Source organism: Trematomus bernacchii, unplaced genomic scaffold, assembly GCF_902827165.1.
Source record: "Trematomus bernacchii unplaced genomic scaffold, fTreBer1.1, whole genome shotgun sequence".
Classification (NCBI taxonomy): domain Eukaryota; kingdom Metazoa; phylum Chordata; class Actinopteri; order Perciformes; family Nototheniidae; genus Trematomus; species Trematomus bernacchii.
Genome location: NW_022987313.1, coordinates 7,859,091 through 7,876,478, shown reverse-complemented (window position 1 = coordinate 7,876,478; position 17,388 = coordinate 7,859,091). Strand labels below are relative to the sequence as shown.

Here is a 17,388-nt window from a genome sequence, read left to right as displayed (position 1 = left end):
AGGATGTAAACAACCTCTTTCGTCGGACAGTCGGATTGTGCTATGAAGGAAGTAGCGTTATATTTTACATCTTAACAGCGCGAATTAATCGTCGTCAACAATGAATTCCAGTGGAAAAGGTAGCGCACTAAACATATATTTATTAGAGTTGCAAACTAACCGCTAAATAGTTTTTGCGAAATGTGAAATGTTATTGGTAACCCTAGCAAGTAAGGTGACCGAATCCGAGACTGCTAGCATGGCTATGCTAACTTGCTTTAAAGCTAATATATTAAAATATAGCCATTTTGAACGTGCAGTAAAACCAAAGAGCTTTCAACAAAATGTAACGTCACTGTAAGCTTGTTGTGTTTAACGTTAAACGTTGTCACCAAAACGTGTACACTTGTGTATAGATTGTGTTATTGTGTATACAGATATTAGGAAGTCAAAAAGTCATTAAACAAAAGTTAACAATTGTATCATTTTGTTTAACTTTACAGGATCTGGCGATTCATCCCAACTTGTTGCCAGGTAATGTACCTTTAAGACGCTTTGCTTGGTTCATTCAAAGCATTAATAAAGCATTAAACAAATATTTGTTTTATAAAGATATAATGGAGTAAAGGCTTCTTCAGCAGAACAATATGTCAACCTCCCTGTGTGTGTGTTGCTTAAGAAATGTTTTGAATGCCAAATATATATACTTCATAATAGAAGTCGTAACTGCAGTAATATGTTTTTTGTCAGTGCTTTAATATATGTGACATTTTGGATAATTATTACTACTGCATTAGTGTTTGTGTTGCATTTCACTGCCCTAGATGTTATCATTTTTGCAATTTAAACTACTTTATTCCATGCTGTTGAGAGGTTTAATCTTATTTCTGGTCCTACAGCAGTGACGGGGATTCCATCAAAGTGTTTGTGCGAGTACGACCTTTGACCTATAAGACTGGGCTGACCACAGATGGAGACCAGAAGCTTTGTCTCACAGTTACCTCAGCCAACACCATCCGCCTGCTATCAAAACCAGAACCACGAACCTTCACTTATGATCATGTTGCTGACATGGAAATATCTCAGGTTGGGAGCACACAGTTTGTATATCGTTTGTCAGCCTGGAACGTAGGGCTGCAATTATAAAATTATTGTTATTATCAATCAATGTGCCAATTATATTCTATGTTAATTAGTGCGAATGCCGTTTGATTCAAATCATCTCACTTTTCTGCATTTCTCCGCTAAGTTCAGCAACACACTTACTTGGTTTTTGTAGCTAAAAGCAGCTACAGAGACCATTCAGCTATTAAAATATTCAGCTTTTTCTGCATTTTCAGCTAAATTCAGCTACAAATGTACACAGTTTACAGCATTCACACTTTCAGCAGGAAATGCATTTTCTAGTTAATGAAGTGTTTGTCTATAACATGCCAGGAAAAAAGTGCATATGGTTATATCTTAAAATGTCTTGTTTTGTCAGGCTAAAACCAAAATAGATTCAGTTCAATAGGATATCAAAAAGAAAGCAGGAAATCTCCATATTTGAGAGGCTGGAAAACGGAATTATCTGCAACTTTTGCACAAAAAATGAACTTCAATTGGATTTTCAAAATAGTTCCCTATTATTTGTCTGTTGATGGACTAATAAATGCAACTTTAGTAGGATTAATTATGTATGACTCAGATTGTGTGTTTAATCTTTATGTCGTTCTTTAACAGGAGTCTGTATTCTCCAGCGTGGCCAAGAATATTGTTGAGTCTTGCGTAAATGGATACAATGGAACTATATTTGCCTAGTAAGTGGTTTTAACGTTGTTTATGATAACTAAAAATCTAAAATATTTTAGGGCACTTTGTCTTGGTCTTCGTGGTGTTGGGCTTCCTGTGTAACATTTAATTCCTTATCAATTTCTCTTTTGCTTCTGCAGCGGACAAACAGGCTCAGGAAAAACATTCACCATGCTTGGTGAGAATTAGATATATCATATACATCTACATATAATATCTACATGTTCTCTTACATCCAGCAAGAGAAGAATTGAAATGACTCTTTTTTTGTCTTCTGCTCTAGGACCATCTGAGTTGGACAACTTCACAGATGAATTAAGGGGTGTTATTCCTCGATGTTTTGAGTACCTGTTCTTTCTCATCAACAGAGAGGTGGAAAGGGTGAGCTTTACGTTTTCATTGCCACAAAGGTGTTATTAACCAATTTCAAATGTTTGCTTTTCAAATAAAGTTGGTTCTTTGTTTGTTCTTTTTTCCTAAAAGTCTGGCCAGTCCAAGAGTTTCCTTTGCAAATGTTCATTTATTGAGATCTACAATGAACAAATTTACGACCTTCTGGACACAGCCTCAGCCAGCCTGTTCCTCCGGGAGAACATCAAGAAAGGTTTGTTTGTTGAGGGAGCCGTGGAGAAGTTCGTCAACTCAGCCGCTGAAGCGTACCAGGTATACACTCTTTGCATGTTGTGACTCCAAAAGGTATTGTCGTTTATAATACATGTTGAGTTGAGATCACAAGAAATTGATGATTAAATGTTGGTGCCAATACCTTTTGTTTCAAACCATTTAGGTGCTGTCTACGGGCTGGCGAAATAGACGAGTGGCCTCCACCTCCATGAACAGAGAGTCTTCCAGATCTCACGCAGTGTTCACCATGATGTTGGAGTCTAAAGAGTCAATCAATGAAGTGGTGAACATTCGAATGTCTCAGTTGAACCTGGTAGACCTGGCAGGGTCTGAGAGGCAGAAAGACACAAACACAGAAGGATCCAGACTAAAGGTGAAGCTTTGTCCATGAATCCAGTCTCAAGCTGAAGTGCTACACTATGATTGTTGCTGTTTCTAACTGCCGATATCTGCATTTCTTCTCTTTCAGGAGGCCAGCAGCATCAATCGCTCCCTCATGTGCCTCGGTCAGGTGATCATGGCCCTGGTTGATGTGTCCAATGGGAAGAACCGTCACATCTGCTACAGAGAATCTAAACTTACCTTCTTGCTGAGGGTGAGTAGCTCTAAATACTTAATATACCTTTGGTGTGGCTTTGGTACAGTACTTGTTATATCGCTGTGTATCAATGTGGAGTCAACATCCATAGTATTATGTCCAGTGGCATGACTCAATTGCATTTATTGTGTAAAATACAAGTTTATATGATGGGATTATTCTACTGAAATCACTATTGTAAAAGATTTTGGCATAAATAAGGGTTGCATTGTGAATTGTTTTAAATGTAAACAAAGTTCAAATCTTGTGCTCTTCCAGTATTTGACTTTCCTTCACATTCATTTATTTTCTTTCCACTTTAATAGAATATAAAACGTTATAATACTGCACTAAAATATGTTATTGCACCATATCAATTGAAAATATATTCTCTGTAACAATTATTATTGTTTTTCAGGACTCTCTTGGAGGAAATGCAAAGACCTACATTATAGCCAATGTTCATCCGGGTTCAAAGTGTTTTGGAGAAACTCTGTCCACCTTGCAGTTTGCCCAGAGGGCCAAGTTGATCAAGAATAAGGTATTGTCATTAAACAACATTTATATTGTATTACAACAAAGTTGACTGGAAGTTCTGGTTATTTCCAATAGCACTTTGTAATCTCATCCTTGTGCTTTTATTCTGTTTATTCAGGCCGTCATCAATGAAGACACACAGGGAAATGTGAGGCAGTTACAAGCTGAGGTGAAGAAGCTGAAGGAGCTGCTTGCACAGGCAGTAACTTCTCCAGGAGGGGACTATAGGAGAGATGAAGCGCCAGGAGGACCCGGACTCCCCATAGGTAACACCACGAGTACCAAACACATGTTAACCATAACACCCTCTAATAACATTGTCTTTAAACAATTAGCAAATATTTAAATGTCAGTCACTTACATGTTATACAGTTATTTGGTCAAAATATGAATTCATAGAAAGAAATTAAAAGTGTTCTGTTATGTTGCAAAAGTATAAATGAGCTTTTCCCATCAAATGCTTCCATAGATATTCAACCCGAGGGCTCATATAAAGCAAAGTTCATGGCTGCAGCTCGTCTCTGGAAGAAGTGCGAAGACGAGAGGAGGGTATGAAAATAATTATGTTTTTTGGATGGTTATTTCATTTTGTAAATGCTGCTGTGAGGAAATACTTTTGGTGCATGAAATCTTACAGAAATGTTTGACTACACTCAGATGCTGCTCAACAAAGTGGCTCAGCTTGAGGAGGCCTGGACTCAGAAAGACAAGTTCATCCATTCCAGCCGAATGATCGTCAAGTTCCGAGAGGACCACATCTATCGCCTTGAGAAAAAACTGAAGGCGGAACCAGGCTTAGTTTCAGACAAGGAGTCTCAGGTCGGGATTGACCAGCTGAAAGACGAGATAAAGATATTGAGAGATCAGGTACACCATTTAAACACTGCATTACCCACTGCTGATGTCTGTATGTGTATGGATGTGGTTCAGATGTACAAAACATTTAAATATTTACATGATTTATTTTCTCGAGAATCCAACATAGCTTTCTTCATGCTTATTCTAAAAGACCCAATAGAGTTACATTAGATCCTCTGTATATACTTTTATTTGTTTAAATAATGGCCATTAAATCCCAACATTTAACAACACAGTGTTTTCCCATGCACACATCTCTGCTTTTAGGTTGAACATCACCCAAAGATGACTCGATATGTAGCAGAGAACTTTTCTCTCAGAGAGGAGAACCGTCAACTCCGTTCTCTTCCGTCAGTGGTGAACGCTGAAGAGGCTGCAACCCAAGTTACTGCAGATCTGGAAGATCATTTCCACAGGGCTATGGAGACAGAAAGACGTACAGAGGGTAAGATCATTATCAGCAGGAGAGAACAGGTCAAGTTAACGTGTTGTATCCATTTCCTGAACCACTGTCGCTCCACAACTCCAGGAGCCTCTTCGACCCCTGTGGCTGTAGACAGTGCCTCGGCTGCTGCCATTGAGAAGCTGAAGGCTAAGCTGCTCCAGAAACAGACTGACCTCACAGGCGCCCTTCAGGCCTATGAGGAGTACAAAAAAGTCACCAAGTAAGGATGTTTACTGTAGGCACACAGTGTTCAACTCTAATTTCATAGCCTTTTTTCTTTGTCAACATCTGCTGTCTACAATGAAATGAGGGCAAATGTATGTAGGAGATAAAAAAAAAAAGAAGCCTATTACTTCCCCTGACTTAAACTTAAAATATATTGTATTCATATATTTGGAGTGACAATCCATCCCTGAATGTAATATCAGCTGGGTTTGATTGGTGACTGTATTGTAAGTGTTCATGCAATGTGTTAAAAGACTTATAAAGTAACTTTAGACTAGAGGGTAAAATGGTTTTTGATTGGTGCTTTGCGTTCTAGGAAGCAGATGTCTCAGCTGCAGTCTGAGAAAAGGTACCTCAACAAGTCCAACAGGCATTTGGAAAACATTTTGGAAGCCACGAACGCTTACAAGAAAAAGGAGGTGTCTGAGCTGAACAGAATTCACGTTGAAACCATAAAGGTGAGAGGACGTGGACATTTGTATTTAGATCACTGAGGCAACATTTTCTTCTAAAATCTGTTATTGTTGTCTTGCTGACAATCACTTTGTTTTTAACCTTCAATATCTAATATACCAGATTCTCACCACGCCCACCAAATCATACAACCTGCGGACTCGTCTCGTGCCTTTCTCTAGCCCGGAGCACCTGAATGGGTCAGACCACGGCACGGACGACCTCTGGTCAGAGCCGCCTCCTTCAGACATGGCTGAGATGGCTGTGACTGAGGAACTGTGTCAAGTGCAGGTACGACAGTGTGGTTTATCCCGTAAATGTGTGTAGAAAAACACATTCTCCATTGTCTCATACTTTCTTTAATGTCTCACCAGGAGCAAGCTAGCTACTTCCAGACACAGTTTAATGAGGAAGAGCTGAAGAACAGCAAGCTGCAGCAGCAGATTGCAAAACTTGAGGAGCAGATCACTGTGATGTCACAAGAGTCTGACCACAAGGATGAGGTAGAATTTTCTCATGTTCATTTACAGCTTTCTCATTTAAATGTAAGGCTGTGTAAAAACTATATCTGTTTGATATTTCACATGTTGCCCATTTTTTCCCCTTTACGCATTATGCAGCTGCTTTCTACTGAGCGAGCTAACAGGAACACAGATCAGCTCAACCGACAAGAAACTGCGAACGAGCTGCAACAGAGCCTTCAGTCCGAACAGCAGGCCGCAGAAGGTAAGGATCTCATGCTCCTCTTGTGTTGTTGGAAGTGTTTGTCAGATGGAAGTGATGACTCTTTGTTTCCTCTGGTTTCAGTACTGAGGACTGAGATCCGCGATCTACGTCTGGTGCTGCAGTCGTCTGACAAGGAGCTGGCTGCTGTGAGGAGCGAGCTGAGAGAGGGTCACAGCGAGCAGCAGAGAGAGACAACTCGGCTCTCCAGCAGTCTGATCAGCACTCAGCTCCAACTTGACAAATTCCAGTAAGCATTAGTTTCATACCTTTGCACTATGTCCTCCTTGATCTGATGTGTTTAAGTGACCACAAATACAATGTGTTAACAGGCTGGAGTGGGAGCAGCTTCTGGAGCAGCATCGGACACTGCAGGATTCATTTGACCAGCTCCAAGCTGAGGCCAAGTTTGATGCGGATCAGGCTCAACAGCAGCTGCAGGACAGGCAGCAGGAGATCGATCAACTGAAGGCACAGCTCACGGTTAGTAAACTCTCCAAAAGATAGAAACAATAGGCGCTTTCACACCGGAGTACTTTTCCCAGGAATAGTTCCGATAGTTCCTGGGATTTTGCGTTCACGCCAAAAAGATCTGGAACTAGAACTTTTTTTTGCGAACCTTTTCACCCCCTTTTTAGTCCCTGCTAGAGAGCAGGGACTTTCCTGGGAGAAAAAGGTTCCAATTTCTGATTGGCTGGGCGAATTGCAAACCACGCCCCGTAAAACTCGGAAAAGTTTTGTTAAGCCGCCATTGTATTTGCTGGGATTAGCATTAGCCCCGCGCACCAACGGAGAGAGACTAACTTATGGCAACACAAAAAAAAACATGGGAGCGGTGGAGTGATGAGGAGGTGTCGGCGTTCTGGCGATTTACTCGGAAGGCTTCAGTAGAAGCAGCTGGGACTCCGGGGACTTCCGGCCGGGGACTTCGGGTGGCAGTATACGCCGTGAAGTTGTTTGCGGCCTGCCAGTAAACCCAAAGCAGAAGAAGAAGAAGTGACGTCAGCTGCTTCATTTGCCTAATCCTCCCCCAGGGACTTATTCCGGTGTGAACGCGATCTGCTCTTTAGTTCCGGGAACTAAAGAGTTCCGAAGAACTAAGTACTGGGAACTAATGGCGCATTTCCACTACACGGTCGGCCTCGGCCACACTCGGTACGGCTCGGTACGGCTTGGCCGCGTTGGGCCTTAACAGGGCCAACTCACTTCATGCTGCGCTTCCATTACAGTTTAGGAACTGGGGTAGTTACTATAGTAACGCAGTGTAGGCGGAGCCGTGACGTCATCTTCAATGAGAAATCCAGAAACACAACACAGCCGTTAGCTGTGAGCACTCAGAGCTCACAGCTCCTCATATCTGTTCAGAAACTCGACAAAAGTTAAACAAGTACACACCACAGACTGCCTGTGTCATGGTGAATACAGTCGCTGCTTTATTTATGTCTGTATAGGCCGTTGTTGTGAGTGTGGACGGTCGGGGCATATACTGCGTTAGCTTAGCCAATCTCCATCTAGAAAAACACGTATTTTAAAAGGTTTTTCGCCTGCCGTCTGTCTGCAGACTTGACAAAGCATTAATTCATGGTTTTTACTAACCGGTATCAGTATGTTGTTACTTCGGCATCATTTTGAAACGTGTATTACAATTAAATCACGGTCAAATATGTCCATCTTGTTGTAGTTCTAGCCCTCTTGCCAGCGCTCCTCTCTCTAGTTTAGCATACTCAGCCCGACTCAGCCCTGTTTGTTGGCCCCGATAGAACCACAATTTTCTAGGGCCAGAAAAGAGGGGAAAAAGTGGCCCCGCGCCGTGCCGCGCCGGAACGAGGCCTAGTGGAAGCACAACCAAAAAAGGGGACGGCACGACACGGCACGCTTAAAGCGAGCTACGCGCTGCAATGGAAATGCGCCATAAGTACGGCAAAGTACTTGGTGTGAAAGCGCCTTATCGTTTCTTTCTCCTGATATCTCTGTCTAAACTTCCTTTTGTTTTATTTCTGTTGTAGGAGCTGAATAGTTCTCTGCAGATGGAGCAAGAGCACACAAGCACCCTGATCTCCCAGTTAACAGAAAACAAAGAGAGCACATCAAAGTGAGTTTGTCCACAGCTTTCTCTTTTTTTAGAGTTGCTTAATGCGTGTAACAATTCTAAATATTTTAAATTACTCTTTTTAACACAAGCAACCTTGGTGTTTCCCTTCAGAGAACTTATTGATACGATGGAGCAAAATACACTGCTGAGAAAGCAAGTCTCAGACCTGACCGTACAGAATCAACAGCAGGTCAGTCATAAGAACAGCTTGCATGTTTTCAAAATAAAATTCAATATATGTAACTATTGTAGCAGTATTTGCTAAACCTGGTTATCTGATTTTGGTTTGAAGGCATCCAAAATGGTCAATCTTGAGCAAAATTCCAACTCTGCCAACGAAACGATAAAAGGCTTGGAACAGAAGACTGAACAGGACAAAGTAAGCCTGAGTGAACTATTATCCAATTTTTCTAATTCCTTCCAAAATAATGACATTGTTTAAAGCTACCCTTCTGAATCCTACCTGTGTATTTTGACAGGATGTTGTTGTAGATCTGATCAACCAAACCAGAGACCTGCGCAGTGAGCTGAGCCAGAAGGACCAGACCATTGTTCACCTGTGTGAAGACATCAATGATATCACAGTAATTACCCTTGAATGACTTCACTGTTTTTGCTTTGTTACCTATTCCTTTTGTTCGACCACCTCTTATTGTAAATATGTTTAATGTTTGTTGAGCCAAAGCTTGCTGATGATAATGATGTCATTGCTCTTTCAGGCCAAGTACAATGATGTCTGCTTTGAACGGGAGGATCTCCAGGGGCAAAACTGTAAAATCCAGGCAGAAATCTGTGACCTGAAAGAAAATGTAGAGAGACGAGTGGCATCCAACAAAATAGAGGTACGTTTGATCATTTTTGTGTGATTTGTTTGGTATATTTACTGCAAGGGATGAATGCTTTGACATGTTAAGCAAATGGAAAACAATAGGTACTGTATATAAAGCGTATGTGATTGTCCTCAGGTGGAGGTGTTGCAGGAGGAGGTGGTTTATGCCACTGAGGAGGTTGAGAGACTCACTAAGGTCTTAGATGAGCAGAACAGCCTCCTCCAGGAGCAAACTGCCCAGAAGGACATCGTGATACAGAATCTGCAGCAGAAGGTCACTTTTTCTAAATAATCTCAATACAGAGCAAAGACATAACTACTATGGTCAAACAAATCTAAAATATGTTCTTTTGTACCAGTTACAAAAACAGCAGGAGGCAGTTGAAAGGACGCTCGGAAAGGGAAATTTCAAGCCTCTAGTTGATCTGACAGGCACGCCTAAATCATTACCTCGGGTAAGACTCTGCATTTAAAAATAAAACATGTGGCAAGCTTCCAGTAAGAAATGCAACTAAAAAGAAATACGTTTGTTCTGTTTCTCAGACACCCTGCACTCCAGGGAGTTTCAGCAGAGACCTGAGCCACGTACTGGAGAGCCAGGAGAGGGAGCTGGAGAATCGACGCTCCTCCATGATGACCATGGAGATACTTTTAGCAGAGCTGAACGCGGAGAGGGTGGCCAAGAATGACGAGATCCAAAGGCTTAAGGTATATCTTTGTTCAAATGTTTAATACATCTATAGCCATTTATTACTGGACTGATGTGTTTATTCCGCAAGGTTACAGCAGACTTGACTAGTATAGAGTCTTTTTCTCCACTTACATTAAATGTATACATACAAAATAAAAGTAATTAATACATTTAATAGCCTTATGGTCCTTATGGACTTTGAAGTCCTTCAAATATATGAAAATACATTGTTTCTGTCCTCAGATGCAGCTGACTGAGAAAGAGATGGTCCGGATTGAGATCCAGGCTTTACTTGACCAGTTCTACAGCAAGGAGCACCAGCTGATTCACAATGGGAATAACAAAAGGTGAGTTTATTTCTCCAGTCATTCAGCCATACACTGCCCTGAAATGCATCATATCATTTATTGTTAATGGCATAAGTAGATTAATATTGTTATCTTGTAATTTTTCAGCGATGACTTGAATGATGCCTTCAAGAAAACTATGCTTAAAGAGCTACAGGAGGAGAGAGCAGATAAGGTTTGTATTTATCTGCTGGTTTTATTTGATCTCTGTATTGAATCCTCAGATTTTAATTTGTTCCTCTCATTCATTTTACAGAGCAACATAATGCAGCAGCTGTCTGAAACTCAAAAAAGGTAAGGACCTGTGCTTTAGTCAAGTAAATAAATCAGCTTTTTCATGTTATAACATTCCTTTATTTATGCTTGATGTTTCACAAGCTCTCTCTGGTTTCTTTTTATAAGACTGCAAGCTCAGGAGTCGTTGTTGGGCCAGTCTCAAACCTGCGTCCAGGAGCTGACCAATGAGCTGAGGAACCGCTGTCTAGAGTTGAGAGATGTGGGCCAGAGGACACATGAAGATGAGAAATGTGTCCAGGTCAGAGTCTGAGTATATGAGTTTTATCTTTCTCTAAAGAACATTCTGCATGATGTTTTTTCAAGTATGATTAAATAGTATGATTAAATGGACTACTGGCAACCTAGTCAGAAGCTGAAATCTGTCCCCAGAGGAACTATCAGTTCCTGGCTGTGATTTGTTACTCAAGAGAAGTTCATTTCAGGCCAAGTTTGTAGACAGTGTAGAATTATACTCCTTTATCTAAGAGCTGCTAAAGATAACACTGATAATAACGGCCTACAAATGAAACTTATTAAAAGATATTTAGCGGGTAAAATAAAGGGAAAATTGGGAAAACAATTCTCTAACATTATCATTATTTTTGCCCTAATTTGATTTATTTTACAGGAGAATGAGCTTCTCCGTAAGCAGAATGTCAAGCTGTCAGAGGAGAATGGAAAACTTGTCGGACATAAGAACCACAAACAGAGGATTGAATATCTGGTGAATCTGAAGAAGGACAACACCAAACTTCAAGAGGTAAAAAACATGTCTGCTGTCATCAAATGATGTTTCTCTTTGGTTAAAACACCACATTAATAAATGTTCTTTATGTTTCTTTTGTTTTTAAGGTAAATGAAAAACTCAAAACGGAGATGATCTTAATGCGGGACAACGGTGGATATCTGCCACTGGAGATTACCTAATTTATTGTTTAAAATTACAGGATTTTGCATTGTTACCAGTAAAATGTTTTGGTTTGAATGGTTTCAGGTACAAAACATTTTTAAATTCATCTGCTGTTACAGTAGCATGGACATATCAACTGTGACAAAACTTAAATTATTCAAGCTCCCTCTGTCCCCGTAGGTTTCTATGGATGTCAATTATTACACTTAGACACACTTCTCCCACTATATTGAAATTACAACAATGCTGAATTTAGTGTCAATGTGAAAACTGGACATTTGTGTTTTTATAATTTTTAGGTGCGTATGTCTTGTACTGTGATTTGAGTGACCTGATTTGTATCCATGGTAGCCTATATGGTTGGTTGTATTTGTTTACCATCACACTGAGCTATATATGCATAGTTGTTTTTTTTTGCATAATGAACTTGTCCTTCAATTGTAATGCTATAATTAAAACAATTGTATTCAGATGTTGTAGTTTTGTTTCCTGAACTGTTATAGACTGTTTTACATGTATACGTTAGCAGTGATGGAAAGTATATTTACTGAAGTACTGTACTTTGGTAGAAAGAGAGAGCGGCTATGAGTTAATTTCCTTCTATTCTGTTGCTATTACCTGCTTTAGCAACATTTTGAATGCAGGACTTTTACTCTTATATTTGTTATACTCCTACCCAGTGTTCAAAGAAGTACTAAGATCCTTTAGTACTTCTGTAAAAGGTAAACTGTTGTATTAAAATAATCCACTACAAGTAAAAGTCGTGATACAAATTCTACTTTAGTAAAAGAACAAAAATAATTAGCATCAAAATATACTTAACGCACAAAAGGTACTCATTCTGCACAATGACCCCTTTCAGAAAAATATAAAGTACTTTTGTATTAATTACATGTACTTGATGTAACAACAGTGATAGTACTTGTTAAGCAAATTGGAACTTTTCCAAGTATTTTATTATGATTTATTTTTATTTTATACATGTAAAAACATTTTAGCATTGTAGTTTTCATATCATTTTCCATTTGCAGTGCAACCGCCAGGAGGCGATGTGTGGAACGTATTCCTCACGTTCCAGGTTCCAATCCTCACGCGTCCTAATCTGAGTAGCATGAAGCTGCAGCGTCGGAGACTGCAGTCTCAGGACAGCACTCCTGGGACTGTTTTAGTCAGTTATTATGTCGGCCTATTCTGTAGGTTAGAATCTGTCGTGTCAGACCCAACTGGCTTGACAGTAAGTTTATAAAGTGTCTTTACTTCTGCCTTCTCCTATCCTAGTATTATGAAGTTGATAAGAGTAAAGTCAGCTAAATTAAGGAAGGTTTTGTTATTTTTCTGTCTGAATTGTAATTGTTTTATGACATTCTACTTCAGGTGTCGTCAACTGGAATGTCTTTACAGAGGGACACAAACAGGAATTCAGGAAGGCCTACCAAATTTCCAGGTGCTTTCAATGCGACAAACTTTATAAGAACGTTGGCACAGGCTACCGGGGAAGTGGACGGCGAGGAATGTTGCAGGGTTTTTACTCCGAGGAGGGCTTCCCGGGGTACTGCAGCTGGAGCTGTTTTCTGGTGGCTGAGGGAACAGCAGACCCCGCCTCACCCCAGTGAAGAATCCACAGTGTGGAAATTGTGCCCAATAAATAAAAATGTATTCTGCACTGAAATGCCTCTCGGTCAAACTGCATGTTTATCTTTTGCAGCCTGGTGCATAAACACACTAACAGTTGTTTTTGAGTAATCTAGCACCTCTTCAAAGACACGTTTGATTTGATTTATTTCGAACGTGTAATACAATAAAAAAAAAAGATTATAATAATAATAATTAAATGAAACAAGAGAATTATGATACTGTAGAAACATTAGCAGTATCAAATTGATAAACTAAATATTATTGATTTACAAATTATATATAAACAAATGATCTACCTAATTACACATCCGAATAGGCTGGGAAGGAGTTTACACGTATTTAATCCCACCCCTTCTCCCAAAAACTAAATTAACAGTTTTGTTTTCTTTCAACAAAATATATCTAAATGTATGTCTACATACAATATACATTTACAATTATAAATAGATTATATCATTATTACTACAATATATATATATATATATATATATATTTACGTTGTATGTCAAATTTGATAAGACAAATATAAAAGACTATCTTTTTACATCTGACATACAAAATACATTTGTTATTAAAAAACAAAAACATATTAACAAAAAATTGTTGTTAATAATAATAATTTAATTTCTGTAAGAAAAACATATTTTCATACATTTTTAGATGGTTAATAACAAGCATTACAATGTCTAAGAGACTCGCTGTGTATGAGACTCAATACTCGCTGGTTGTACTTTTGCAATTTGCTAGGTGGCGATGTTGCAAAACAACTAGGGTCCTGAGACTGCAGCCTCCGACGCTGCAGCTTCATACTTCATTAGCCTAATCTCGCGGGCAGCAAGTGAATTTTGCAATATGGTCTAGCTGCAGCCACGGACAGTACACGACACTACACGACACGCCCACTACACGACACGCCCACCTGACACGACACTACGGTGGCTGAGAGACATTACCGTACATGGCAGATTAAAAGCGAATTGACGACACTTATTATTATTGAGATCGTACATGGCAGATTAAAAACGAATTGCAAATGTTATTGTAGCATTTTAAGCAACTATTAGGCAAATAAATTAATAACCTAGTCTATCCGTTTGAGACACAACAGTATAACTTTCAACCCAAATCATTTTGTCAACAAACGGTGGTTTAGTCAACTTTTTTTTAATATATAAAATAGGTATTAATGAGATGATCTATTGATTATGTTTGTCTAACTGCTACACATGTATTTTATACATAAATGTAGATATTTGTGAACATCTAAATATAGTTGTTAAAGGTTTTAAGATATACATTATCACATCATGGGGTCATTAAGGAACAAATTAGGAGGGCCAGTCAAGCCACTAATGAGCTCAATCATTCACATGTATTATTATTACTTTATAAATTAAAAGTACTAGGGGTCTATTACAAAACCTTTGAAGGAATCGCATAAATTAAAATAAATGTATGGCAAGTATGATCAAATTAACATAATGTCAAGATATAGCCAATAGACAATCAACATGCTTTGACTATAAAGGAAGAAGAACAATAAACAGATGAACATTTAGGTTTTATGTGTAAATTGTGAACAAACCATCTTAATACAACTGGCAGTCTAAGACAGCAAACTAAGCTTCTTTAACTGCTGCTAGAACACTGTTTTACCATGGGGTATTTCTAACAAGACCAAAAAGATATACAAGGCTTCCAAAACAGAAGAAACCAACTCAATACAGTATTTTAATTTCCTTCAAAACGACAAAAGCACTAATAAAAACCAAATAACAATAACATCAAGGAAAAGTAATTAAAGTGGTTGCCTGTTGTAAATACCTTGGTATCTGGCTTGATGATTGTCTCTTCTCTAATAAGTCAAAGATATGTTTACTGTATATTATAAAAATGCTTGTCATGTAGGCATACTGGAGATGGGAAGGCTTTAGTCAGTGTTGTAGCTGAGATTCTTACCGTTCCAATGATGTATTAATAATAACTTGGATTTATATAGCGCCTTTCATGAGACCCAAGGTCGCTTTAAAAAGAACAGGAGTAGAAACAAACATAACAAAAGGCAGTTAGACGAACAGTTAGACAGACAACACAAATAGATTTGGGGCCAAAGACCTTGGCAGACTTGAGGGCCCTTTTGAAGGCGTCAAGCGTGGGGATGTTGCAGATCTCCGCAGGGAGAGTGTTCCAGAGAGTGGGGGCTGCCATACTGAAGGCTCTGTCCCCGAAGGATCGCAGGTTGGTGCGGGGGGCCAGAGTCTGAAGACCGCAGGTTCCGGGGTAGGGCATGTGGGAATTGTATTGATTTGATACAAGCAAGCCAGTGTTTCATTGTGTACTTTCAACTACAGTATATGGTCCGGCAAGTTCAGCATGCACTGCATTCACTGTGATGAATATACAATAAGACACTGATACCGTTTTCCTCAATGAACATTTATTGAACAGAACATCATGTGAAAAATGTTCCTTTTTAGTTGTAGGCTACAAAAACAACATGTTGTGGTTTTGCGCTTTGACATCAAAATGTTGGGGGCTGTGGAAATATTGTGCCATGTTGCTGCAGCAGCCGGAGCCATCACTGGAGCGGCCGTCGGAGCCATCACTGGAGCGGCCGTCTGGGCCATCACTGGAGCGGCCGTCGGGGCCATCACTGGAGCGGCCGTCGGGGCCATCACTGGAGTCGTCGTTGTGGTTGCTGGGGCCGCCGCCAACGTAGTTGGATGTTCAGTGCAGCAGTTTTTAAAGTGACTAATAAACATCTCCTTTCTCCCAATGATTCTTGGGCAAAAGCCACAGTGATAATGGCTGCTGGCCACACATTTGAGATGGCATTTATAAACATTATAACCTAAAAAAAAGAGACAGAAAGTGGTTTAGAGGATTCTAGAAACAAACCAACATGAATTTCTTGTAAATATGCAATTTGAAACAAGGTGTTTGTGCGAGAGCAATAAATAATCATGTCACCAACAATAATATTTTTGCCTATAAACTGATTTTTTGCAGATTGAATGTGTGATTATGCTCATATTGTGCCTACCCCAAATAAGGATATTTTTCCAGCATTATTAACACTTCATAACCTGAATATAAATCTAATTTTTAATGTTCAATTTATAATTCAAAATGAATTTACACCAAGGATGTCCTGGGGCACAGAAATAACACATGTATCCATAATGTGTGAGGCATTAAACACATCTAACAAGTAACATGTAATGTAATGTGATGAAGTATACAATGATCATATAGAATTATAGATGTACTTACCTCCATATTTCACAAGTGCCCTCTGGTGGCTCTGCAAATGAGCCATCAGACCAGGGTATGACCCGGTCCTTTCACAAAATGGACACTGGAAGGTGTCCGAGTCCAATTTGTTGAGCTCTGGGCGTGCTCCATCACGGAGTGTTGTGTTGTTTGTCTATAGGTGAATAAAATAGAATACAATTTCAGTGACTTTAATATTGGAAATAGTTAACTCCTTAAACAAGCAGCAATGGACTGGCCTGTATAATCCTATGGGACAAAGCTGGTCATACTTCCTCACTTTCAGAAGGTAACCCTTTAACTGCCAGCGCCACCATTTGGTAGAGCACATTTTGTGTCTTGATATCTTGTTGAAAAAAAAAAAAGTTTAACTCCATCTGATTCAGCCAGCTCTACCTTTTTGGTTGACATGTTATGCACAAAACAACCTCTAGATGTCACTGTGGTTCGAACAGAAAGCCCTTCAGCTAGTTTAAATCTTTATATATACGGTCTATGGTTTAAATGTCAGGCCTACAGCATGGCCACAAACCCCATCTAAAAACAGAGGCCTGATTGCATCCACCTGGGTTACTTGGCTCTACCCAATAACTATATATATCGTTTAACTTTAAACCACACTTAAAATAATAATATAATTATACATATGTGCATGTCAGTATAGCAGCTAATACATGTTTTTTTTTTAAAACATTCAAATGTGAAAGACACCTTCAATGAATATTTAAAATCAGATTCTTGTAAAAATGCGAGTACATGCATTGTTCCATCTGCTAAAATATATACATATATCTTAGCTCTTAGCTTGACATGCTAACTGAACGAGCATGTTCAGTTAGCATATATGCTAACTGAACGTCGAGCATGTCAAGCTAAGAGCTAAGATATATATATATTTATATGTATTCCATTCCTTTACATTTAATATTTAAAATACAAATTAGCTAAATAAACACAATTACACTGCGCTAAACAGCCACATCGACAAACAAACGAGAACCTAAATAGTATGTAATTATATCTAAAACCACAATACGTTAATTACCTGTACTCGGTGCGCCATATTGTTTGTCTGTTCTCTGAACCTCATGTCTCTTTAAATATCCTTGCATCAGCGTCAGTG

The 17,388-nt window shown here is 39.2% G+C and overlaps 1 protein-coding gene across 3 annotated transcripts; it reads left to right on the top strand.

The window, feature by feature from the left end:
- On the top strand, positions 1 to 11,827 carry kif15 (kinesin family member 15). Of its 3 annotated transcripts, none has more exons than XR_004555507.1 (35): positions 1 to 119; positions 483 to 513; positions 879 to 1,065; positions 1,702 to 1,778; positions 1,911 to 1,948; positions 2,054 to 2,151; positions 2,254 to 2,433; positions 2,558 to 2,767; positions 2,864 to 2,989; positions 3,390 to 3,512; positions 3,627 to 3,774; positions 3,978 to 4,057; positions 4,166 to 4,375; positions 4,634 to 4,811; positions 4,896 to 5,031; positions 5,353 to 5,494; positions 5,613 to 5,780; positions 5,864 to 5,992; positions 6,110 to 6,215; positions 6,297 to 6,462; positions 6,545 to 6,695; positions 8,219 to 8,304; positions 8,416 to 8,494; positions 8,597 to 8,683; positions 8,784 to 8,888; positions 9,024 to 9,146; positions 9,270 to 9,407; positions 9,493 to 9,588; positions 9,677 to 9,841; positions 10,068 to 10,171; positions 10,280 to 10,346; positions 10,428 to 10,463; positions 10,571 to 10,706; positions 11,076 to 11,207; positions 11,300 to 11,827. XR_004555507.1 is itself a non-coding variant. In XM_034125770.1 (35 exons), the coding sequence occupies exons 1-35, from the start codon at positions 101 to 103 to the stop codon at positions 11,372 to 11,374; spliced, it is 4,128 nt and encodes a 1,375-aa protein (XP_033981661.1). In that variant the 5' UTR covers positions 1 to 100; the 3' UTR covers positions 11,375 to 11,827. The 3 variants fall into 3 exon arrangements, 2 of the variants coding, with proteins under 2 accessions (XP_033981661.1, XP_033981652.1); XM_034125770.1 differs by having other exon boundaries at positions 882 to 1,065; positions 10,428 to 10,465; positions 10,574 to 10,706; XM_034125761.1 differs by having other exon boundaries at positions 10,428 to 10,465; positions 10,574 to 10,706.
- The last annotated feature ends 5,561 nt before the right edge of the window (positions 11,828 to 17,388 follow it).

Coding starts and splice junctions, on each gene's coding strand:
- kif15 (XM_034125761.1), top strand. Junction 2,434..2,557: donor CAGCCGCTGAAGCGTACCAG/GTATACACTCTT, acceptor CAAACCATTTAG/GTGCTGTCTACGGGCTGGCG. Junction 8,684..8,783: donor AGAAGACTGAACAGGACAAA/GTAAGCCTGAGT, acceptor GTATTTTGACAG/GATGTTGTTGTAGATCTGAT.